The following is a 23,645-nucleotide window of genomic DNA, read 5'->3' as shown; positions in this document are numbered from 1 at the left end:
ACTTGTGCAAAGTCTACCAGCCACCACAGGAGAGGGGAAATTCAGGGAAAGGCTTCCCAGCAGGAAGCCCTAATGCTCTGTGGAGAGCTCACCTCCTGAGCAGCCCCAAGCACCCTGCAAAGACTGTCAGAAGCTCAGTACAAAGCAAAGTTTTGGTGCCTTTTATTTTTCCTCCAATCTTTTGCTAGAAAGAGGAGGAAATGTCACACTGTAGAGGATTTGCTGCACAACAGCATGTTTTAGAACCACACGCAACCAAGCAACACTCAAGAGTGCAGCCCAGGCCCCCTGGAAAAGACACTTGGTCCTAACTGCAAAGCTAAAAACGCCAAGGTGGCAGCCACAGACACACTTTAAAAACTTTATTTATATAAAAAAATCATTTTGTTTCAAAAGCGTTACAAGAGTGTGCAGAGGAATCAGACAAGGAACGGGTTGTTGCTCCCCACTCCCCTCCTCCCTTGCTCCACTCCCCACCAGGGCAGGGGAGGAGAGGAGCGGGAAGCTTTTTTTTTTTTGGTTCATTTGGAATTAAAAATTAAAAAAGGAATTAGTGTTTTACATATTTAAAGGAAAAGAGTTAGACCCCAGAACAGAACGAAAGTGAGCTGAGGTGGGGCTGGAGCCACAGAGGGTTCAGCCGGAGCTGGGAGGTGAGTTTGGGCAGAGGAGGGGGCAGGAGCAAGGCACCAGTTCTGCCTGCTGCAGCCCCCCCGCTCCTGCCCGCAGTTCGGGGGGAGTCCCAGGCTGGGGAGGGCTCCCCCTCCAGTTTGTAGCCTCCTACAGAGGCTTCCAGTTGCACAGGGAGCCCATAGGCTCCCCAAAAGATCACAGCACTTACATGTGCCCCCACAACTGCAGCAGAGAGGAAGAGGATGTTTATGTCCTAGCTCCAGTGGCAGCCCAGTCTCCCCAGGACAGGAGGCAGAGGGGGCAGGGGGGCTAGGATCCCCCCAGAGTAGGCTTCCAGCCCCACTGCAGACAGTGAAGGCTCCCGGCAGGGACAGGAAGTGCTCAGCCCTGCCAGAAGCCCAGGAAACACCCCTTCCCAAGGAAGAAGCCAGACAGTACGATTCGAAGAGCTATTTCACAGTGGCAAAAGAAAGGCACGTGTCAATAGAAGTCCAAGGGGCACCGCGGTGGCAGCTGGCGCACGGGAATGAGGGGGGGTCCTAGCTCTGCCCACCTGCAGCCCTGCCAGCGCCTGCTCCTCGCACATTGCACCCCAAAAGCCCTGCCGCGTCTCCTCCTTCCACAGGGACCCATCACCCCCCATGCAGGGAGGTCCATCCCAAGACCCCACACTGACCAACCACATCCGGATCCCTCCTCACACAGTCACTGGGTAGGGGCGAGCAGCCCCGTCCAGATTCCTCCACAGGATTCAGAGCCAGATCCCCCTTCCCATGCCCCTGAAGCCTCATCTAGAGCAAAGCAAGAGAAGTTATTGCTGTTTTTCCTTCCCCTCATGACTCCAGCCCCCCCTCATCCTGGTCCCACCGTGACCAGGGGAGGGATGCTCCCATTGTCCCCACAGCCCTGGTTGAAGAGTGATCCCACACAAAAATATATCCTATAAACAACAAAACAAAACACGGCGAGTGAGGTCCCAGTCTCTGTCCCTGCAGACATCTCCAAGCAGAGGGAAAGCACGGGAGAGAAGGCAGTTCCTGGTCAAGGCAGAGATCCAGAGTCCTTTTGCAGCATCCACGCCGGTCGACCCGGCAGAGTCAGGCAGGAGGGTTTTACTCTCAGGAGGAAAGAGGTGGTGGAGGACAGGGAGGAAGAGTTATTGGTCGAAGTGTCCCAGAAGGGGAGGTGCAGCGGTCTAGAGGAGGCAGAGTGGCCCGGGCTGTCCCTGGGGGACAGGCCCAGTCGTTTGGCTGGCTAGTTGGCACAAACAGTCCAGCAAGAAATCCAAAAATAAGACAAGGTAAAAGTCGGTCCATTCCACCACGAAGAGTTATATATATATATTTATATATATAATATATTATCAACCCAAACTGAGTGGAGGCGGGGACGGCAGCTAGATCTTCTGCTGTGGAGAGAGAGTGAGAGACATTAGCATGCCCAGAGAGTGAGCAAGCAGCTGAGACATGATCATGGCCCCGATGGATCAGGCAGCGATTGCAGGCAGCAGTGATTAGAGCAGGATTTGGCTGGCCAAAGCACCCCTAACAGCACAGCAGGATCTGTCACCGCTGTTCAGATTGGGTAGGACGCTGCAGGACATACCGACACAGGGGGAAACACAGCAGCATCCTCCTCTGCCTCCACTACCTCAGGCTGCGGTTCCTGCCCCTCCTCCTGCTGCAGACACATGGGGTTAGTAGGGGCGATGGAGCGGGGTGGGGGTGTTAGTGGTGGGAGCCGAGTTCTCCCCTCCTCCTGCCAGCCAGGACAGCGATGTGTCATCTCCTGCACCCCAGTCCTGCTCAATCTTCTCTTGTTAGGAAGAGCTGCTTACCATCAATGGTGCTGCCTTCACCGGCTCCATATCTCCAAGGTCACCAGATCGGTCCAGTGTCCTGCTATGGTCCCTCTCATTGAGTGTGGAATAGTTGTCTGGAGCCGGAAAGGGGACAGTCAGTCATGTCACCTCCATGGGAGGCAGCATCATCCCCACAGGAGATGCAAGCTCTGCCCCCTCCTAGCAAGACGGTCCCCCTTCCAGTCCCTCTCCTACCTGGTCCCATGTTGCTCATCTGGATCTCCTCCCGGGAGGATTTCTTGTCTAAAAGTATGGGACAGCAGCATGTCAGACACAGCCCCTGCAGCCATGAGCAGCAGAGGAACCACTGCCTGCCCCAGCAAGCAGAGCCCAGACCCAGCTGCAGCACTGGTGACCCAAGGATGCTACAGGACCTACATTAACTATATGCCTCATTTCTAGCCCTGAAAAGCCATCTAAAGCCCAAATTGATGGCTTTGTGCAAGCAGCTGTGGCTGCCAAGAAAGCCAGGGCTGAAGAGCAGGGAGGGGACAAAGGCCAAGTTGTTCTGGGTACCCACAAGGCACAAGGATGACAGTGGAGACAGGTACTGAAGAGAAGGCTCATACCTGTTTTTTGGTTCCTGTCGATGAGAGGCAAGGTGCTGTCATCAAATGAGTTGCCCCCCTGGGTCCGAGAGGCATTGCTCAGGTTCACCTGGGGTGTCAGACAGCAACCACTCACACCCTGGTCCAGATGCCCCTTCCCCATCAAGCACAACCCACCCCTCGAGCGCCCAACACCAGGATGGACCCAGGAACCCTCCCACAGCCCTCGAACAAGGGCCCTGAAACAACCAGAGGGTGCTCCAGAGCCCATGGCTGCACCCACATCAAAGAACGGGGATGGCCTGCCTTGACTGGGCAGGCCACCCAGCAACAAGGACAGTCCCAGCTTTTGGGAAAGAATCTGAGTCCTGAAGAACCTTGCTCTTCAGTGCTGCCACAGTGGCTTTTAGTGCTGCAAACTTTCATGCCTACATATCTGCATGCTTACAGGTGGGACACCAGGCTTAAAGCTTTACAGAGTGTTTCTCCCTTAGTAGAGACTTCTGGCTGGCCATCCACTGAGAAATGGTTGGCCCAAGGGGACACCTTCAAGGGTCTGCAATCCCACCAGCAAGGGTCTCCATCCCACCAGAAATCCAGTACTGCTGAGCTCCAGGAACACCCTTCTCCCTGCCACAGGGCCCTACCTACAACAGGGGATCCCCATTCCCCTATTCTCATACCTGGAAATCTGACTTCTTCCAGCCTTCCTTCTCCAGGGGCTTCCGCAGCTCTTTATATCCCCAGACTGTCTGCAGGACGAGGGCAGCTGCTCGGACTTCTCTCTCTGAGCGGTTCCTAGAAAGACACAAAGGAAGAGATGTTTGGAAATACCCATGGCCTCGATGAAGCTCCTGAAGAAGCCCCTCTCTGCCCATGGCATTGTCCTTCGAGCAGAGCCTACCCAGATTTGTTGATCAGCACCAACTTCTCAATTCCCTGTGTTTCCCGCAGCTTCTTGGCAGCCTCAAGATTGTCTACAATGACTTCATTGATGGTGTTGAGGATTGACACCACTGTGTCCTCAGAGAGGTTTTTGGCTGGGGTCTGCTGGCCTCCAGGCAGGTTCTTCACTAGGTTGGGGATGGCATGTTTACCTGGCAAGGGGAAAGAGCCAGGCGTGAGCAAGTGAGGAAGAGAACTGCAAGGGAAAAGACATCGCTGCAGAAAGATCAGGGACAGGTGAGCAATTCTTAAGTCCTTCTCAGTGGAGCTCAGCACTTGCTACTCTGGGAGGGGGGCAGCAGACAGACACTGAGCTGATGCCCTGCCCACACACTCTCAGCTGCCAAGACCAGAAGGAAGTTCCTGCCTAACCTGGACAGACGCAGACAGCAGGATGTTCTCTCCTGCACAGCCCTCACCTATCAGCTCTTTGTTACGCAAGTCGACAGCCAGGTTGCGCAGGGCTCCGGATGCTGCTTTCACCACGCGCTCGCTGTCGTGGGTGAGGAGGTCGGCGATGGCAGAGAGTCCCTTCTCCTGGCGCAGCGCTGAGCGGATGTACCGGCCGTACTGCGGGGTAGAGGCAGAGCACACCCCGTCACCTGGGCAGGCACAGTCTCTCCTGCTCCTGGGGCTGGGGGACACCACTGGAGCCCTGCCACCCAGCCTCATCTTGAGAGCTGGGAGCCCTAGCTTCACCCACAGCAAGACAAGATCGCAAAGGTCCCATTCCTGACCCAAAGGCCCCCTTGCAGGCCAGGCAAGCAAGATTTCCCAGACAGTCTTTCCATACACACCAGAAGAATGCAGGTCAAGGGGCTGTAGAGCAGCCCCAAACTTTCATCCCCAGCCTACAGAAAGGAAGGGCAGGCAGGGAGCCAGCTGCAAGGAGGGACACGGACAGGTAGCCCTTGGGAAGACACAGCTGGCAGGGAGCACAGAGCCCTGAACAGCACAGGAGAGACCTGGTCCATGCCTGAACTGTATCTTCTCAGGCATAAGCCATGTACAAAGCGAACAGCCTGAACTGGCAGAGCCGTGGCCATCTACAGCTCTGCTGGTACTCCAGGGGTGATGCTCCCTGCTTCCCAAGGCCCCCCTCCCTGCACCACAGAGGATCATGGATACGGCCAGCTCCACAAAGCACTCACTGTCCAGCTGCCAGCACACAGGTTCTGAATGGCTCCTGCCGAAGCCTCTAGGATGGCTGGAGTCTTGCTTTCCTTTAGAAGGGAGATGTATATCCGGACCACTTCTGGCTGGAAAAGGAGCTCGTAGCCTGCCAGAAGAACACAGGTAGGAAGCACTTACTCAACAGCTCTGCTAGCATCTGACTTAAAGAAGCACTGCTGGGTGGAAGCTTCCGGCCTCGTCTGCCCAGGCTCATTGCTCCCTGGAGGCTGGATCCTCAGTAGAGAGGGAGCCAGGTTACCCCACGGTACCAGAAACCCCAGCCCTGATCAAGGATGCCATGGCTGTCGCCCACAGCCCCCAACACACTGCTGCAGCTCAGAAGAGGTTTGGGCTGAGCCACAGCACTGCTGTCATTAGCAAGGAGAACCCAATTTCAGTATAACACCTGGCAGAGAAGTATCCAACCCTGGCAAGGGCATGTGGTGGGGCAGCAAACCTGGCAGCCAGGTGCTACGGTAGCAAAATGCTCAGCCCAGGAGGCCACCAACACCACGTTGTAGAATCATGGGTTCAGCTCACCCTCAAAAACTGAACCAGGTCTCCAGCTCTCCACTATGCTAGCAAGCAGGCAGGGATCAGGCCTTCAAGTATTAACTCTTCTCCATGGCAGCGCATGCCCAGAAGTGACTTCTAAAGCAGCGATGAGATTGCAGTTTACAGTTGCAAGGCCAGGTTTTCCATCTTGCTCCCTGTCCTCAGCTGTGGTAAGGGATGTCCCCAGCCCCCAAAGCAGATTGCTCCTCAGGCTTCCATCAGAGATGGGTGCTGACTTTTCCCACAGGCCAGGTCAGCCTGAGGAGCCACCATCACGTATCTGAGCTGCTCACAAGGTCAGGTCTGTCTTGAGTTTCCCTGTGATTCTTCTAGCTTGACTCTTTGCACCCCTCGGAGCACCAGGGTCCTCCAAGGTGTTTGCCCCAGAAGGTGGTGTTTTGGGGCAGAAGGAACTGAACTCAAGCCCTGGGCTAATGCCCACTGCTTGGCCAGCCAGAGATGGGTGTGATTCACAGCCCTCTAGATGGTGAGACACTTGTCCCCACAGGCTTCTTGAAATGACCCTTCCTCGTGCTCATGCTGGAGAACACTTTAGGGCAAGGGGTTTGGGCTTTAAATCCTGCCTGTTCTTCACACCCAGGGGAGAGGAGCAGGCAAGAGGGCAATTGTGCTAAGAAGAGACCACCATAGAGGGCTACCCTTCCTAGGGCTGTGTCACGATGCTGTCCCTCAGTCCCTAAGGCAATAGTTCCCTCTGCAGCCCCAGGAAGCCCATCTTGAGGGTGTGCTGACCTCCTCCAAACACAACAAGCATCCTCACAACTGTCTGTGGCACAGCTAGTGCTTTAACAGACACCTGGGGAACCAGAAACATACCTCCAAACCAAATCTCTGTCTATTTAAGAGGCTAACTCCAACAGGAAATCAACTCTACTTGCTCCTCTCCTGGACTGTGTGTGGAGAAGCAGCCCTGCACACCCAAGCCTTGCACAAACACACCCAGGAACATACCTTTGGCTGGAGTTGTTCTTTTGGGAAAATCCACTGTATCAGCACCAGGATCTTCTGGGAGCTTTTTACCTTCAAAGGGCAAGCAGAACAGCGTAAGACACCTCCTCTCCCCACCCATCTCAGCCCAACAGCTCTTTGCCACTTGCTACAAGAACAAGCCCAGAGGTGAGCTGAAGCTCAGCTGCCAGCACGTCCCAGGAGGGGACGTCAAGGGCATTAGCTACACTGCAGGCAGTACGTGCCCAGCTCGGAGGGAACAAAGAGAGCTAGAGAAAGTACCCAATTGAATCATGGAAAAATTAAAACCAAGAGCGCACTCACCTCTGGAGAACCATTCGTCTATTGGCGAAGCGGAGAGAAGGACAGGAGAGAGAGGAGGCAGGAGGAGAGAAGTGCCGACAGCGTCATGGGGCAGATCATTTGGCAAGAAAGCAAAGGGGAGGGGAAGGGGCAACACAGGAGAAAAGGGAAGGCGTGGAGTTAGTGGACATCTATCCATCACCATCCCACCACCACAGACACCCACCATTAGCTTTTGCCAAATGCTCCGGGTAAGCCAAGCAGCAGGTCCCAAAGCCAGGGGAGGCAAAGACTGTGCCTCCAGAGAGGGCTGCAGTTTGGCCTTCACACAAGAGATGCCAAAGTAGGAGCACAGAGACTCTAGACCACCCTCAAACTCCACTGTCTCAGGTATGTCCTTATCCCACCTCCCTCCACACTGCTGCCAGCCAACAAACCTTTGCCCTTCTTGGCACCGAAGCAGCTTGCAGCATGGGGCCCAGCGTTGTTGGCAGGGGCCAGAGGTGTCTCCTGGTAGCGCTCAGCATGGGGGATCTCACGGTGGACTTGGTAGGACAAGTTTCTCAGCAGGCACACACAGTTCTCCACCAGCTAGAGAGAAAGCCAGATAGCTTAACTTGGAGCAGCTCATGCCCACCCCATGTGTCTGAGTGAGGGACCCATCACAGGTTGCGACCCAGAGCCCAGCCCAACTCATGCAGGCACGAGTTCTTACTCTGCTGGGCCAAAAATCTCTCTGCCTTAAGCACAAAAGGTCCAAGGCAAGTCTCAAGGAAAATTCAAGCCAATGCCTGGTCAAGGCATTCCAGGGAACCCTAAGCCAGGGGACACCAGCATGGGAATGAGTCACACCACCAGATGCCTGCTGGAGGGCCAACATTCCCGCTGTAGGCTGAGTGGGAGACACCTCCTGGTCAAACAGGTCACCCCTCATGCAGGCTATCGCTTCCCAAGCCAAGATCATGGAAAGGCATGAGCCTGGACTGGGTTTTCCTCAAGCTGGTCCCATCAGACCAAATCCCTTCCCCAGTGAGAGCTGCCCCCCAGCCACTCCTCATCTATCTTGGGATGAGCCCAGCTGCAGCCACCACGACCAGCAGAGCACTGCTGGAGCTGACTGATAAGGGCAGAGATCTTCATGTGCCCTCACAACACCCCTGCTGTGGTACCTTGCTGTCTGAGTCCTTCTGGCCAATCTCCGACTGGACAATGTAGATCAGGGCATCCACCAGCCCATCACATTCTCGCAGCTTCCGACGGGCCTCGCTCCGCTCCGAGCTCACGTTCCTGGCAGGCAGGAGAGAACCGTCATGGGAGAGACAGCGGAGAGCAGGCAAGGAACAGCCCACACTCAGCAGAGCCCAAACCAGACAAAGACTCCTGTAGCCCCCCCTCTACTGAGAAACACCTTCAAAATCAAGGACTACATCACCAGTAGCTGTCCCAGAAGAGCAGCTCCTCCGCAGACCTCCTTTAGCCATCCCAGAAAGCTACCAGGAGCAGCCAGGAAGCAGCGTCACAGCAGCCCCAACCCACACCAGCTCTCTGCCAGCAGTTGGTAGCCCCCTCCCGTACCTAAGGCAGCCAGCGGTGTTGGTGAGCACCGACTCCCACTCGATATGGCGGGGTTTCGAGTCCTCATTGGGTTCCCGCTCCCAGCCCGAGCGGGGAATGACAACCTCATCGGTCAGAGCATGTAGTGCGTGATCCACAATGGCCATCTTGATGGAGTCATGTGAAGACAGGTTCCACAGTGTTCCTGCAATGCCACAGGTGGGAGGTGATCAATCAGACCATGTGGACTTAGAAAAGCCTGCACTGTGCATCATTCAACCAACATATTAGCCCCTCCACTCCTCCCTGGTGCCATTACCTGTGATGACCTCTGTGAGGTCCATGTCATGGGCCTTCCGCAATAGGCGCACCAAAGCAGGCACCCCATCGCAGTTCTTGATGGCAATCTTATTGTCTTGGTCCTTGCCGAAGGAGATGTTCTTGAGGGCTCCACAGGCACCATAGTGCACCTCTTTCTTAGGGTGGTCTAGCAATCCCACCAGCACAGGGATACCCTTCAGCTTGCGCACTTCTGTCTTCACCTTGTCATTACGGTAGCAGAGGTGCTGCAGGTAGGCAGCTGCGTTGGACTTGACGGCATCCAGCCGGAAGCTCAGCATGGCTATCACCTCCGGCAGCTCCGGCTGACGCCAGTTACCTGGGGCTGGACCCCCCTTCCGCAGGCTGTCCAGACTGGCCAAGCTGCCCCGCTCATGCTGAGCCAGAGGCGCCCAGTAGTACCGGTCAGGGGCCACTTCATCCACCAGCATGTCTTCGTAACTCCTAGGAGAGAAGACAGCAGGCATCAGCACGAGTCCTACACCTGCAGGGGGACGCTGTGCCTCTTACAGTCCACCAGAAGATGGGCTGAGGCTCACACAGTGTCTAGTCACCACTGCCCCACTGAATGCGCCAGCCCATCAGGGCTGGGAGCCAGGCAAGCAGAGTCACATCAGGGCACCTTCCTGCTCCCCACACAGGGTCCAGCTGGAGTTCATAGCTGTAGGAGGCCCCCTCCCATGCATCCCCAGGCCTGCTCAGGAAGCAGGGAGTTGTTCCCCAGGAGAAGGCAGCCTCATTAGCTACACCAGTCCCTTCCCACCCACTCACTGGGTTTGGCTTTGGGTCAGAGGCTGGATCCTGGTCTCTGCATAACCTCCATGGCGGCCCCAGAGGCATAAAAGACCACCCAGCCCTGTAGCCACTAGAGGGCAAGTCCACACCGCAGCACATGGCTGGCAGAGCAAACCACCCGGAGCTCCAGGCCTGACATCAGCTGCCTGGGCACAGTGAGCCCAGAGCCCAGCTCCAGGCCACCCCACTCTCTGCCACTCTGCCTGGCCATAACCCCACCACTCCAGCTGCCTTCCAGCAGCCCACGACACACAAGCTGCTACCAGACCAAGCCACTGATGTCATTTCAGAGCATCATGGCCAGAACAAAGATTTTTACCCAGGATGGGGCTGAAACTCTTTTGCCTGCAGATGCAGAAGGGGATGGGAGGGGACTTGGCACATCAACAGAGGGGCCTGACCGGCTGTTACCCCTGCTGTGCCAGGACACTGGGAATGCACCACCAGGGTCCAAGATGAGACACCACCCTCTGGCTCACATCTGTCCTGGGGACTGCTCAGCCACCTTCTGAGCCCCCGAATCAGGTGCAGGCAGCCCTCTACCCCTGAGCAGGCAGGGGAAGTCGCAAAGAAGGATGGCAGCTCCTTATGCCACGGCTTCCCCTACAGCCTCTGGTATGGGACTCACCAAAACCACCAGCTCCGGGTGGCAGCTGCTTCCACAGCCACATCCCCCTGCACCACGCATGGTGGCAGTGGGCTGTGAGGTTGGCTTTCAAACATATCCTGACAGGAAATGCACTGCTTGCCACGTGGCCTGGCTACTAAGAGATGCTGAGGACTCTGGCTGCACCAGGGAGTCAGTCCCTGCTGCTTTGGAGCACGGTGCTCAGTGCACCAACACCATCCCTGTAGCAGAACGGCAGGAGTGAGACACAGGCAAGTGCCAGTGCTGCCAAAGAGCCACCTGACGCTTGTCAGCATGGCCAGCAACTGGCTGGCTCCCAGGCCAAGACTCAAGTGCCCAGGAAGGGAGCTCCTACCCAGCTGAGGGTCCTTCAGTGCCAATCCCCCCTGCCCCTCCAGGTGAGAGGGGTTGGTGGGGCAGGAGAGCACACCCTGCACTGCCACTGACTCCCTCTTCCCCCACAGAGAGGGAGCTCTGAGAGCCACAGGAGAGGGGACCCACGCGCTTGGTGGCCAATGGCAGCCAGCACGGGCTGCATCTCTCGGCTCAAGGTGCTGCATCGTCTCCTGCATGGCTGGCAGGCTGCCTCCCTGAAGGAAGTCATTAACAGCCAGGCCCCTGCTCAAGACAAACATCTCTGAGGCAGGGGGGATGCTGATCTCGCCTCTTCCCATTCCTGCAAGCCCAGCAGCGGAGCACGGATGGTAACTGAGAAGGCAGGGGACAAGCCAAGCTCAACAGCGCCTGGATTCCAGAGATTGCTGCGATCTTTATCGGTCTGCTTGGGGAAGGAGAGCCTGCTCACAGGCTGCACCAACCCATCTTCCATGGCCTGAACCATCCCTGCAGAACAAGGTGACATCTCCACCAAGGCTGCTCATTGGCTTTGCGTGGAAATGGGACCTTCTCTCCCTGTTGTGACCCAAGTCCCTGAGTCTCCCACCTGGCTGTAGCTCCTGCATCAGGCTCCAGATCTGGCTCCTGTAACTTCTGTCCCCCAAGGTCTGGAGGGGGCCCAGCAGAGAAGACTTGTGAGCTCGACAACTGTTCAAACTGGGTTATCTAGGGAGGGCTCCTGCCCCCACATGCTGGGTAGGACACAGACCCAGGGCAGGTTTGCAAGCCAGAGCCCCTGTCTTGGCTGGCATTTTTGCTCCTTCCACAGCCCCAGGCAGGAGAGAAGCAGCCGGGGGTAGGACCCGCCTGCTTAACCCCTTCTGCCCAGGCTGTTCGGAAGGGACAGCCATGAAACTGCTATTGCTGGCTTCTGGTGGGGGGCTTGAGCATGTGCGGGTGGTGGTGGGGGGCAGCAGCCTCTGCCTGCCCTCCCCTCCTCTAAGCTGCAAAAGCTTTGCAGGGCAGGACACGGAAATCAATCTGGGCAAGCAACTGCCCCGACTGGTTTGACACAGGAACAGAAATGCTTGTGCTGGCAACAGCCAGAAGGACAGACAGGGCTCCTCCTTCAGCCCCTTCAGCAGCCAGGAGTTGCCACAAATTGGATTTACAGTATGTGTCCCTGAGATGGGGGAACTCCAGCAGGGGCTGGCAAGAGCCTCCTGTCCCTCAGGTCTCTCCCCCGCCTCTATTTTATGCCCTGGGAGCTTAATCATCCTATGCTCGGCCTTACTGTCCCCCCTGCCCCGGGGCACTCGGGAGGTGTACATCCATCCCGGCCTGCTGACACAGCCCTGGCACCCAGGCTCAGCCCCAAGCTCCATTCCTACTTCGCCACCCTCTGAGGCTCCCCCAGCACCTCCCCAAGCACAGTCTGACACCCGGGCAGCAAGCAGAGCTGGTGAGGCTTAAGCAGGCAGCAGCAGGGTTTGTGCAAGAGGGAGAGCTGGCACAAGACACTAGCCCACCAGAGTCATGGCCCCAGGCCTGTCCCATCCCCAGAGGCCCAGCTGCATGGCCAGGGTGGTTAAAGAACCACCAGGACCCTGCCGGAGGCAGCAGTGGGGCTGTGTGTCTCAGGAGTAGGGCTGGAGGAGCCACCGATCACCCACAGACAAAGGAGGAGGAGAAGCTGCTGCTGCCAAACAGGTTGAGCAGCTTCTCCCACCCTGCCCTGCAGCAGGGCCTCCGTGGTAAGGCTCGGGGCGAGCCTCCGTTCACTCCAGCCCCGGGCTCAGCTCCGCTCCCGGGGCCGCATCATGAGGCTGAGCAGCCAGGCCAGGGCACAGATGAGCTTGTTGTCCCACCAGCAGCAGAGGCGGCAGAGAGGGAAGGGGCCTGGAGCTACATCTGACCGCCCAGCAGAACTCCTTGCTGCAGGATGACCAGCTCAATTAGCACCGAGTTTTAACCACCAATTAAGCAGACAATTAGAAGCGGATGCAAAGTTTTCTCCTGCGTGTGACTCAGCTCATGGTACTGTCTCTGTGCTCTTCCTTCCTCCGAAGAGGGTGAAGTTAAAGGGACCCCGTGGCACCCCCAGCCCCAGCGCCTCCTGGCACGTACCTGAGCCGCCGCCGGGGATCAGAGGGGGTCCCTGCCCGCCTTGCCGTGCCGTAGTCAGACATAAGCCCGTAGTCCACGTCTTCAAAGCCCACGCTGCGCTGGTCGTCCTCCAGGCCATATGGCTCGGGGTGGAAGTGGTTGAGGTCCATGTTGCTGCCTCCGACACGCACTTGAGGCTGGGGGCCATAGATGTCCTGGCGGCTGGGGGCCCGGTAGGTGTCCATGGAGGGACGGTAGCGCTCATCGATGCGGGTGACACGGGACAGGCTGCCGTAGCTGTGATCGCTGCCTGGATAACCATCCTCGTAGGGGCGGCCGTAGCCATCAGGGTAGTGGTAGTTACGAGGGAGGGTGGCTGTGCCTGGCTGGCTCAGGTAGCCACCAGGGCCCCCGTTGCCATTCTTGCGGAAGTTCCTGTCCATGGTCTGGACATAGTTGCTGGTGACAGGGGAGGTTTCCAAAGGTAACCCATCGGGCCCCACTGGCACCTGCTGCACCGTCCGGGTGGTGACGGTCTTCACCATTTTCTTCACCTAGAGGGATGGATGCAGGACATGCTCCCATCAGGAAATCCACCACACCCCTGTGTCCCCAGATTCCCCTTCCAGCCCAGCACCTTTCTCCAGGCAGATCTCACACCCTGTTTCAGCTCATAGCATGGCAAGCTCACAGACATTGGAGCTGCAGCACCCCAGCCATCAGGGTCCCTGGCCAGAGCCCTGTCCTTCCATGCTCTCCCCAGGCCTGTACCGTGGTCTCTGTACGCCGGGTTGTCCCATCATCTGATGTCTCCACAGACACGACTGACATGGCTCCTTCTGGGTCCTCCTCCATAGTGTAGGTCTCCTCCACAATCTGTCCTGGGTCCTGCATCCTGGGGATTGTGCTGTACAAGAGGTGGCTGTGGTCCTGAGGGGAGTGAGGGCCAGGCAGTAAGACCCCCTGCCAACTTGCGCCTCCACGCAGCCAGCTAGCCAAGAGATCTCACCTCCCCAGGAGCCCTGATACCCTCGTGCAAGGCAAGAGGGTATCAACAACCCCACACCCAAAGAGTCCTCAAGCCAGCACAGCCACCTTAGAGACACCTCTCCCAGCACAGGCCAGGACACTGGACTCCTGCCCTGCACCCCTCTCCCAGCAAACAGCCCGCTGCACCCTTACCTGTGGCCCGTTGAGCTTCAGATCTGGATATTTCTGCCTTTCCAGGTCAGCATCGCCCAAGAAACGGCCGTTCTGAAATACAGAGCACCACAGCAGGCCCATTACCAGACTGATCACCCACTGCCGGGATCCCACATATCTGTCCCTCCCGTTCCCTGGCTCTGAGCAGGCTATCTCCTGTGTCCAGTAGAGACACCCAATGCAAACCTCGTGTGTCCCTCCCAGGAGAGAGAAAATCTCCTTGGGGGTCTGTGTGACATGCAGCAAACCACCTCCAGGTTCCAGCCTGGGGAAGGACTGGAGGACACGGTTCAGCATCCCTCCAGACAGCCCAGCTCTCCCATGGTGCCCACGTGCTCCTGATGGAACAGCCAAGATCCTTCCCTGCTCCCCAGCATGGCCTTGCAGACCTTCCACATTTCCACACCTTCTGACACAGGGACCACATGTGATGTCCCAGAGGCCCCCCCAGGACTGTGAGGAGACAGCATGATGCTTGGCAGCCGATGGCTGAGTGCTGTTTGACTCCCTTGCACTCCTCTTCTGCCCACCCCTTCCTTTCCCCGACCCACACGTCTCTCCCTGCACCACCACCTTCCACAGACAGAGAGGCACCTGCCTTTCCACCTGCAGGAAAGGCACACCACCACACACCAGCTCCTCTAGCACCCCTCCCCAAAACAGCCCGGGAAAGCGAGAACAGGAGTGAGACCTCAAGCCAAGGCAGATGAAACCACATTTCCAGCCCTGCAGAGTAAAAAGATCTCTCCTAGCCTTGGTTTGGCTGTTTGGGGGATAGACCGAGACTGCAGGGACTCATCCACCGTCACACAAGAGGGAGACACATACACTCCCCCACAGCTGTACAGCAGCCCCTGCGTTTCAGCCACCTTCGAAGAACTGGGTAGGGTGGGAAGGAGAAATGCCCAGGTACTGAACACAGAGAGCTTCCAACCTTCACAAAACCAAACCAGAGCTGACCTGGTAGCAAGAGCCTCCAGGCTGGCTCCTCCTCCCCAGAAGACTCCTGCTGCCAAGGTATGTCCCCAGACCACCTTCAGCCCCAGCGCACACAGCACCATGGGTGTTCCGAGACCAGCCCAGCCCTCCTCCACCTCAGGTACCCAAGGAGGGCCGAAGGGAGGACAGCAGGCCCAGGACTGACACGACGGGGGCTCCTGGAGCCTCCACACCCACCTCTGCCGAGGGGGTTTTTTACCTGGTGCCGCCGGGTGAGCGTGCCGTTGGCCAAGCCTGGGCCAGCGTCCTGTGGGGAGACCCGGACTCGTTCCAGTTGGGCTGAGACATGGCGCCGTTCCTCCTCGAGCGCCCGGGTCAGCTTCTCAAACTGTGCCTCCTGCTCCTTGACAGAGGCAAGGATGCTGGCGGTCGACTCCACTTCTGAGTCGTCCATGGGTGATGGGTGCCCAGGACGGGCAGGGCGGGGGGCACAAGGAGGCACAAGCAGAGGCGGCTTGGTGTCAAGGTGAGGGGAAGAAAAGTGACCCAGAAGGGCAGGAGCCCCTCTCTCCACTGCACATGATTTGGGGGAGGAAAGGAGGAGAGAAGAGCAGTCAGAAGAGACTGATTTCATTAAGACAGATTCTCAGAACAAGAGAAAAAAAAAATAATTATCTTACAGCATTAACACCCATTCCCACCCACCACCAGAGAGCTGGCAAGAGGGTCTCAGAGCAGCACAGCCCTAGGTGAGAGTCAGATGCTCCTTGCCCCAGCATTTGAGCTTGGAGAAGTGGCACTTTGAGGGCAGAAGGTCCTCCCCCATCACATCAAGCAGTTGGGGTTGAGCCAGGTTCAGAAGAGCTGCTGTGCCCTCCCTCTTCCCACAAGGGCCCTGCTGAGGCTGCAGGAAAAACTCCCCTACAAGGAAAAGCTGCCTGTTGGTGGCAGGAGGGGAGAACATGTCCTGGGGCAAACAGGGGACACTTCCGCCGAGTAAGTGACCCACATCCTATTATTTCCTCCAGGGAGGGGCTGAGGGAGAGGGCTGTGTCACTTATCTGCTCCCTCCGCCCCAGTGTGACAAGAGGTGGGGAGACAGCCTCAGCTCCTTTCTACCCAGGAAAGGGAATGAAGTGGGACAGGATCCCCCTAAAGGGGACCCCACAAGCCCCTTCGACTGCTGCCAAAACTCAACACCCTCCAGGTTCTCACCAGGGCTCTCAGCACTGCAGCCACCCCAGGAGGTCCTCAGTCCACAGATCTAGGGCCAGGCATTGGTTTAGACCCCTCCATCACCCCCTCCCACAGGAAAACAGCAAATGAGCACACCACAATCAACATATTTTGATAGAGAAAGGCAATATTCTTCCATACAGACCTGTTAGAGGAGGAAGTTCGGGTTTGATTGGCAAAGGCACGGGACAGCCAGGTCTAGACGCAGAGAGTCATGAGGGAGAGAGCCCAGCCACCAGTGAGGAAGCAGGAGGGAAGAGAGCTGCAGGGACAGCGGGAGAGGAGGTCAAAAAAAAAAATAAAAAAAAAAATCACACTCAAAACAGAAGGTAGGGCAGGCAACAGAGCGGGGAAATGGGCTCCTCTCCCACCCCCTCTTCTGAGGCACAGGGCAGTGTCTGGAGAGGGCTGGTGGGGTGGAAAACACAGCACTGCTCCCACAGCAGCCCCCCAGCAGCAGGCAGAGAGGAGTGGCAAGGGCTCAGCCCTCCGCCCCCCGCACCGCCGAGTCCCGGCAAGCCCGGCAGAGGTTTTCCCAAACCCCAGCAGCCGTGGCAGGCGTGTGGGGACTCGCTCGAGCCAGGCAGCCGGCACAGAAACTGCTTTCCCACGGTCTCCAGCATCGGCTCTGCCCACCCCCCCGTGCCACCGCCCCGGCGTGGCTGTAACGCTGACCTGGGACCAAAAGCACAGGCAGTATCACCCCTCCACAGCCCTGTCCCACCACCTGCCTCCCACAGCCCCACACTCCCTGGCCGCCCTGCCTCTCCAGCCTCGCAGCTGGTGGTTCAGAGCAGCTCAGAGCAGGGCTTTTTGGGTTCTTCTTATTAATTTCCCACACTATCTCAAGTGTATCCAGATCAAACCCTTCCTGAAATGCCTTCCCCACACCCAATGAGTCCGCTCCTCCCTGTCGCTCTGCCCCTCAAAAGCACCTCTTGCACACTGGCAGTCTTGGTGCTTATCAGACACCGTGGCACCACCATGGCTCAGCCCAGCAAAGCAGGGCAGACATTTTCCAAGTGCTTTGGAGGCCGCCTGCAGCACATTGGAACATCTGGTCACTGCCACCCTGTAATCTGCCTTCATCAATAAAAAATCCAGTTGTTCTCCCCATGCCCATGTGGTGCCCAGCAGAGAAGAAGCCATGGTGGACACACACCCGCTCCAGCTCCCAGTGCCTGCCCCAGCCCAGCGTGGGCTGGCATTCTCGCCCTGGAGGAACGCAGCCCACCGCTCTTGGCTCAGGAGCCCAAGCAGGCTTTCTGAGGCTCCCAGACATGACTCCTGGCTCACGCACGCAGCTTTCCACTCCTCCCACCTTGCAACAGGTATGCCCTAAGGCTTTTTTCAACAGATTGACTCCCCAAGCCTTGTATGGAAGCGTAGGGACAGCTCTGACCCTCGCCACTCCCAGGTCTCACCTGCCCCACAGATCTGCCGCAGAGATCATCTGAAGGAGAGGCTCAGTGCCTCCCAGGAGGGTGCTGACACATCCCACCTCTCATCCTTGAGTCAAACACTCCCCACCTTTGGTGGGCAACCACCCACTTCAAGCAGGGATGCAGATCCTCCACCTTCTGGGACTCACTGAACATCGTCCTCAGTCCCCACAGACACAGAGCATGGCCCAGCCCCATGGAGTCCCACTGCAGGGGGGCTGCTACAGCCAGCCAGGGCCCAGCCTCTCTCCCCCAGGAAAGGGGGAGCAGCTCCTTACTGCACCCCAGACCTCTGCAGGTGGTCATGGGATGGTCCTACCACCCAGATGGCTCCACACCACTGGAGCATCCCCAACCCCAGACAGATGCCCCACTGGCTTGTTGTGATTTGTTTCTAGAGCAGTATTTCACTAAGCCCTTTTAAAGACAGGAACACCCCCCAACAGAGAAGGGACCCTCCATGACAGGACCCTGCCCAAGTAGCCTTGCTGCCATGTAATGGCTACCCAGCCTGCCCTCGGCCATCTCTACGCAGAAGAGGCATGTCTTTGAGGTGCATGAGGACGGAGCCAGCATGCTGCCCTCAAGGAAAGATTTAGCTGAGCCCCTGCTCTTGTTGCTGACTTGGTTGCAAGGAGCCTTGGTAGAGAGCAAAGAGCCCAGACCAGAGGGTTTGCCTCTGCAGGAAGGCACACAGAGGAGAGACAGCAACCCCATAGATTCCTCCATCCCCACCTGGCTGCCAGGCAGGTCCCGCAGCCTCCCCCAGCCCCGGGTCCCCATCTCCACACCTCCCCTGGGAACACAGCCTGGAGAACATGGAAGCTAACAATGAAACTTGCAGGGCCATTCAGGGCCCCAGATAAGGGGCCAGAGCAGCTGCGAGGCTGTTTCCTTCCCGTCCCTTCCATGGGGAGTAAACACAACAGCAGAGGGAAGGAACAGGACAGATCCCTTGCCCGCCAGCTCTCCTTGTCCCCTCACACTCACAAACGTCCCTGCAGCCTGGGCAGGGGATGTGGGACCACACACAGGCCACCAGGTTGGGGCAGGAAGCCTCCGGGAGAGGAGGCAGCTGAGGGGCTCTTGGGGAGCCTGAGGAGGGGCCGGGCTGGGTGGACCCCACGGTTCTGCAGACCCATCGACACCAACTGGCTGATGCTCAAGAATGGCCACCTGAGGGTCTCTCCACAGGGTCAGGCCGTGTTCAGTAGTGGAGTAGGGACTCTTTGGGTGCCTGGAGCCTGCCTTGCATGCACGGCTGTCACTCCTGCCCTCAGCATCAGCATGGCTCCATCCTGAGCAAGGGGTGCCAGCAGAACCAAGGGGGTTCACCCAGCTCTCCTCCCATGTCCTCCACCACCAGGATGCACTACCTCCCTCCGCTCTCCTTCCAGCCATCTAGTCTTCATCAATCCAGGCTTAAAGACATAATTACCCAGCAGCAGTGCCAGGCCTGGGGAAGGTTAGCAAGCACCATCCCCAGCTCTCCCCGCAGACACACGCCAGCACCATCCCAGGCTGGAGCACAGCCCTTCCCTCACTGCTGGCCAACACACAAACCCCAAACAGCCGCTCAGCCCAACACCCTCCCAGATGTGCAGAATCTGCCCCAAACCCCTCCTGCAGCGGCTCATGCACTAGCACTTCAGGGACAGGGGCTTCCTGGGCATGGCACAGCCCCTCACCACCCCTCAAAGCCAGCTTGGGCACCGGTCACCTTTGAAGCAGGACCGGGAGGGGAGGCAAGAAAGCCTCAGCCAGCAAGATGCTTGTGACAGCTCGAAGCCAAGCACGCCGGATCCCGCAAGGGTGAAATTCCAGGGATTGCTTTGTGCCCATTCCCCCCTCCTCCTCCCCAGCCTCTGAAGATACAACTACAGAGCATTTTTCCAAAGCCAGACCCTGACCATCTTTGAGGACGGCTGCATGAAAGCCTTTTCATCATGAGAGAGGCACTTGCTGACACACCCGTTACTTAAAAACCCCAGCAAGCCAAAAATATTTCAGCTGGCTCGTTCAGGGCAAAACAAAAAGCCTAAAGACAAAACACACCCCGCAGCAGCTTCTGCCCCAGAGGACTTCCCGGATGGCTACCAGCAAGAGGGGACCCACAGGGACCAATGCAGCTACCCAGAAAGCTTGACATCCAAATTCCTATGGCCTTATCTCAACTCCCAGCCTCCTGGTACCAGCACAGCCCCATGCAGCGCCTAGAGGTCCTGAAGCCAAAGCAGGTCCATCAGAGATGTTCAAGCCGCAGCGCCTTTGGAGCCCCCTGGCAGGGAGGCAGCCACCCGTCCATTTGCACAAACAGAGCTTCCCCACATAGGGACCTGCCATAACCTTCCTGCTTGGGCTAAAGGCTTGGTAGCAGCCTGAAAGACACCCCAAACCCTGACCAACCCCCCCAAAGCTCTTCCACTGGGGGCAGCTCTGACATGGTATATTTTTCCAAAACCCCTGACCCCTCCTCAGGGAGACTGCCTTCCCCCAGAACAAAAAAAAAAAAAAAAAAAAATTGTCTATATATAGTGGTCATATCTGTCACCAGGTGTCAACGAACAAATTCATTACGAGAAACAGAATTCCCACCAGTTGTGCAAGTGATTTACCAAGAAGAACTTTTATTTTTTAAGTCTGTCCTATCCTATTAAACTTCTATTTACAAGTTTAATGGCAAAGATCAATATATCCCCCTCCCTAATAAAAGAAAAGACCCATTTTATTTTAGCAGTTGTCAGTATTATCCACTCAAATTTCTGCAAATATCATTGTGTTGTCATTAAAAAAAAAAAAAAAAAAAAAAGTACTTTTTTTTTTTACAAGAAAGGTAATTTCCAGGAGCAACCCACAGCCTTACCCACCTGGAGTTCACCTGCACCCTCCTCTGCTTGGGCAGGGAGTTCAGGCCTCAAAGGCTCCCTGCCAGGAGTGTCTCCCCATCAGCCACAGAGAGATTAAATGGGGGCCCAGACCAGGCCAGCAGATGGGGAATTGTACCCCACAGGCTGGGGAGAACGGAAAAGATCCAACAGATAAGGCACGGGCAGGGGTTTGACAGGCAGCACCCACTGCAGGACAGGGGATCTCCAGTACACAGCCCCCTGCCTGGGTCCCTCCAAGGACCTGCTCCAGCCTCGCTCCGTGCCCCAAGTCCCCAGAAAGCTACCACACACAGGTCCTGGGATCCCTAGAGCTACAGCCACTCCCTCAGCACGAAGGATTTTGGGCAAAGTTCAATCCGGGCACCTACATGCCAGAAGCCACCTCTGCCACAGCAGCCCTGCCCCAGCTCCCTGCTGAGACACACCAGGCACCGCTACTTGGGAGGGGGGCAGGATCACATCTGCTCCCACTGCCGAGTCCTGGCCCTCCCCGCAGCTCTGCTGCTCCCTCGTGTCCCCTGGGCACCTGTTAAGCAAGTGGCAAGGTTTGTCACCACTGCTGGACACCCCCCACAGCCCCCTGCTCTGGCTTGTTGCCACTGGCCACGGTCAGGAAGGACCCAGCTCCTTGCCCATGTGGGCTGAACCCCTGCAGGGACAACAGGAGCGCTGGGGTCCCACCAGGCCGAGGACAGAGGATACACTGCCCAGGGAACTCACTCCTGCTCCACCACCATCCCCAGCACCCACCAGAAAATAGAAATGCGGCACTGCTCAAATAATTCTCCTTGCCCTATCAGTGTGAGGGACTCAGGAGAGCCAGCTGGCTGGCTGCCTGCCCCACCAGAGCCAGCATCAACAGCTCCCAGCACCAGAGCCCTGGCCTCCAGAGAGAGAGGAAGCAACAAATTCTCCTGGTTCCAGTTGCCCATCATGATGCACTTAGGGAAAACAGAAACCCCATCAATAATTCAAGCCTGCAATTGTCCGAGCGCCTGCAGGGCACTGCACTTGCTGGCTCTGCAGAGGTTCACAGCCCTGCTAATTCACCACAGGCTTCTGGTCAGTCTCAATTAGCTGAAAAATAAATGCGCCAACATCTTTGGCATCTTTCCACCCCTCTCCACACAGGGCCCAGGCTCACACATCAGTCCTCAGCCTGCCCAAGGTGGCAAGTGCCAACGCTCGCCACGGCGACAGCAAGTCAACAGGAGAGTGGGCAGAGCGCCCACGGGTCCAGGCTCATCTCCATCTTGTCCACTGCTGCATTCAGATGTGGAGAGTGCCACAGCCCCCGGCCACAGGTGAAGGACAGCGGATGGTGGGCAGCAGCTCGCACGTCCCCACAGGGGTGATGGAGAGTTTTGACCATGGCTGTTTCCCTCTCACCGCAGACCAGGAAGGGACCCCCCTACCTGGGCAGACGCCTCCTTGCTCCAGGCCGTGCAGCCCCCCTGCTCTGCCAGACCCCACCGCCGGGGAGGGGCTCTCCCACCTCCCTACAAGGGGTTTGGCTGCTCCCCCCCAGCCCCACAGGGAAGGGCTCTCCCCGGAGGCAGGTCTTAGAGTGCAGGCACCCGGACTTTGGCCGGGCTGGTGGGTGGCCACTGGCCCTCCCTGGCCAGGAAAGGGCTGCTCCTGTAGGCGGGTCGGACACCGCCTTGGGCGCCTACCTGTCCCAGAGGGGGCCCCACCTTCTGCGGCGGGGAGCCCAGCACCGGGAGCGGCCGCCACGGGTGTCAGCGGGAAGGAGGCGCTCACCTCCGCCTGTCACACCCAACTGGTCAGACCGGCAGCAGGATCGCCACCTGGGCAACCTCAGCTGCCGCCCCCGGTGCCAGGGACGAAGGCCACGTCGCTGTGTCAGGAAAGCCTCCCTCCTGAGGGAGTCACCTGCGGAGACGGAGGCAGGGACGCAGCACCGCACCATATAGGGGAGCGGGCCAGCAGCCAGGCGGGCGATAAGGAGGGAGCGATAAGGGCAGGGTGGGGCGCTGGAGGGGAAGAAGCAGCCCGTGTCCTCCCCCCAGCAAGGGCAGGGGGCCCAAGAATGCACCATACCCATCGGCTCTGAAGGATGGGTCCGGACATAGCTGGGGGCTGCAAAACACGATGGGAGATCCCCTGGAACGGGATTTGTCCCTGGCCCAGCTGAGGCCACCAGACGGGTGCTGTTGGCCGCCCCAGCGGGATGAAGAGGGCGAGGCAGCGGAGCGGGGCCAGCAGGAGAAAGGAGCAGCATGGGGTCGGCCGCAGAGAGCCAGGCTTGTTGTGCTGGAATGTCGGCAATGCGGCCGCAGGGCAGCTGTCCTCACCAGGGGGGCCGATCGCCCCTCTCCCAAGCACAGCCGGGACATGGCACCAGAGGAGCCCCTTCCCTCCTGGCCGGGCTGGAGTGAGACCCCTTGTGTGGCCAGGGGAGTTGCCGAGCTTCTGCTCTGGCCGGAGGGAGCAGCTAGCACCATGAGGAACGAAGGGAGACAGAGCTTCCCTCAGCGCTCCCAGGGCGCAGAGGACAAGCGTCCCTCCCAGCAGGAGGGCACTGTCCCCCCACAATCCCCAAGCAGGACAGCCATGGAGCCAGAGCCTTCCCGCCAGCAGAACCCTAACAACCCCATGGGTCTCCCCACCCTGGGGACAGCCGCGGGGCAGGGGTCCCTGCCACCCCTCGGCAGCAGGCAGTCACCAGCCCCATGGCTCGCAGCCCCCAGGCCCAGGAGATCCGCCTGTTGGGAGCCCTTCAGCAGCACAAAGGCGGCTCTCTCTGCTCTGTGGGAATTTGCAGCTGAGTGCTCGGCGGGGACAAAGGGATTTCACAGCCGATCCCGGCCGGCCGCTCTCCCCCCGGCCTTCCCGCTTCCTGTCACGGTAGCGCCAGGCCTCAGGGGCGCAGCGGCAAACAAACACCCAGCGCCGCGCTCTGGGAACGGGGCCAGAGCATTCCCGGGGCCGGCCGCGCTCTGCAGCCAGTGGGCTCCTGCTTCGCCCAGCGACTCCTGGGCCTGGGGGGGATCGGAGCAGACCCCTGGCTCTGCCACCCCAGCCCCAGGAGCAGGGTAGAGCCAACGGGACGCAGGGCAGCCTCAGGCTCCTTGCTGTGCCTGAAGAATGGCAACCACCATGATGGGGGACATGAGATGTCCCCACGCCCGGGGGGATCCCTGGCGTTCTGCTGCCCCCAGGCTCAGCCAC

At 58.1% G+C, this 23,645-nt stretch overlaps 2 protein-coding genes across 7 annotated transcripts in view; one reads left to right on the top strand and one right to left on the bottom strand.

The window, feature by feature from the left end:
• Nucleotides 1–347: 347 nt before the first annotated feature.
• Nucleotides 348–16,561, bottom strand: CTNND1 (catenin delta 1). 6 transcript variants are annotated; one of them, XM_014940660.1, is made up of 20 exons: nt 16,269–16,385; nt 15,147–15,460; nt 13,928–13,999; nt 13,517–13,675; nt 12,767–13,299; nt 8,861–9,324; nt 8,563–8,746; nt 8,157–8,274; nt 7,425–7,578; nt 7,009–7,026; nt 6,688–6,756; nt 5,139–5,266; nt 4,407–4,557; nt 3,947–4,139; nt 3,726–3,840; nt 3,064–3,151; nt 2,690–2,737; nt 2,471–2,568; nt 2,239–2,313; nt 348–2,041 (listed from the first exon to the last, which is right to left on the bottom strand). In XM_014940660.1, the coding sequence occupies exons 2-20, from the start codon at nt 15,339–15,341 to the stop codon at nt 2,030–2,032; spliced, it is 2,874 nt and encodes a 957-aa protein (XP_014796146.1). In that variant the 5' UTR covers nt 15,342–15,460; nt 16,269–16,385; the 3' UTR covers nt 348–2,029. The 6 variants fall into 6 exon arrangements, with proteins under 6 accessions (XP_014796146.1, XP_014796147.1, XP_014796149.1 ...); XM_014940661.1 differs by having other exon boundaries at nt 348–2,038; XM_014940663.1 differs by lacking the exon at nt 2,239–2,313.
• A 6,004-nt stretch (nt 16,562–22,565) lies between these two features.
• MED19 (mediator complex subunit 19) overlaps nt 22,566–23,645 on the top strand; it is a 22,385-nt gene continuing 21,305 nt past the window's right edge. Inside the window, exon 1 of the mRNA XM_014940623.1 lies at nt 22,566–22,698. Coding sequence (XP_014796109.1) covers nt 22,566–22,698 — 133 coding nt within the window. The remainder of the gene's footprint in view (nt 22,699–23,645) is intronic.

This window comes from Calidris pugnax, unplaced genomic scaffold (genome assembly GCF_001431845.1).
Source record: "Calidris pugnax isolate Ruff unplaced genomic scaffold, ASM143184v1 scaffold98, whole genome shotgun sequence".
Taxonomy (NCBI): Eukaryota; Metazoa; Chordata; class Aves; order Charadriiformes; family Scolopacidae; genus Calidris; species Calidris pugnax.
The sequence above is the reverse complement of the archived record's forward strand: the minus strand, read 5'-3'. Positions and strand labels throughout refer to the sequence as shown.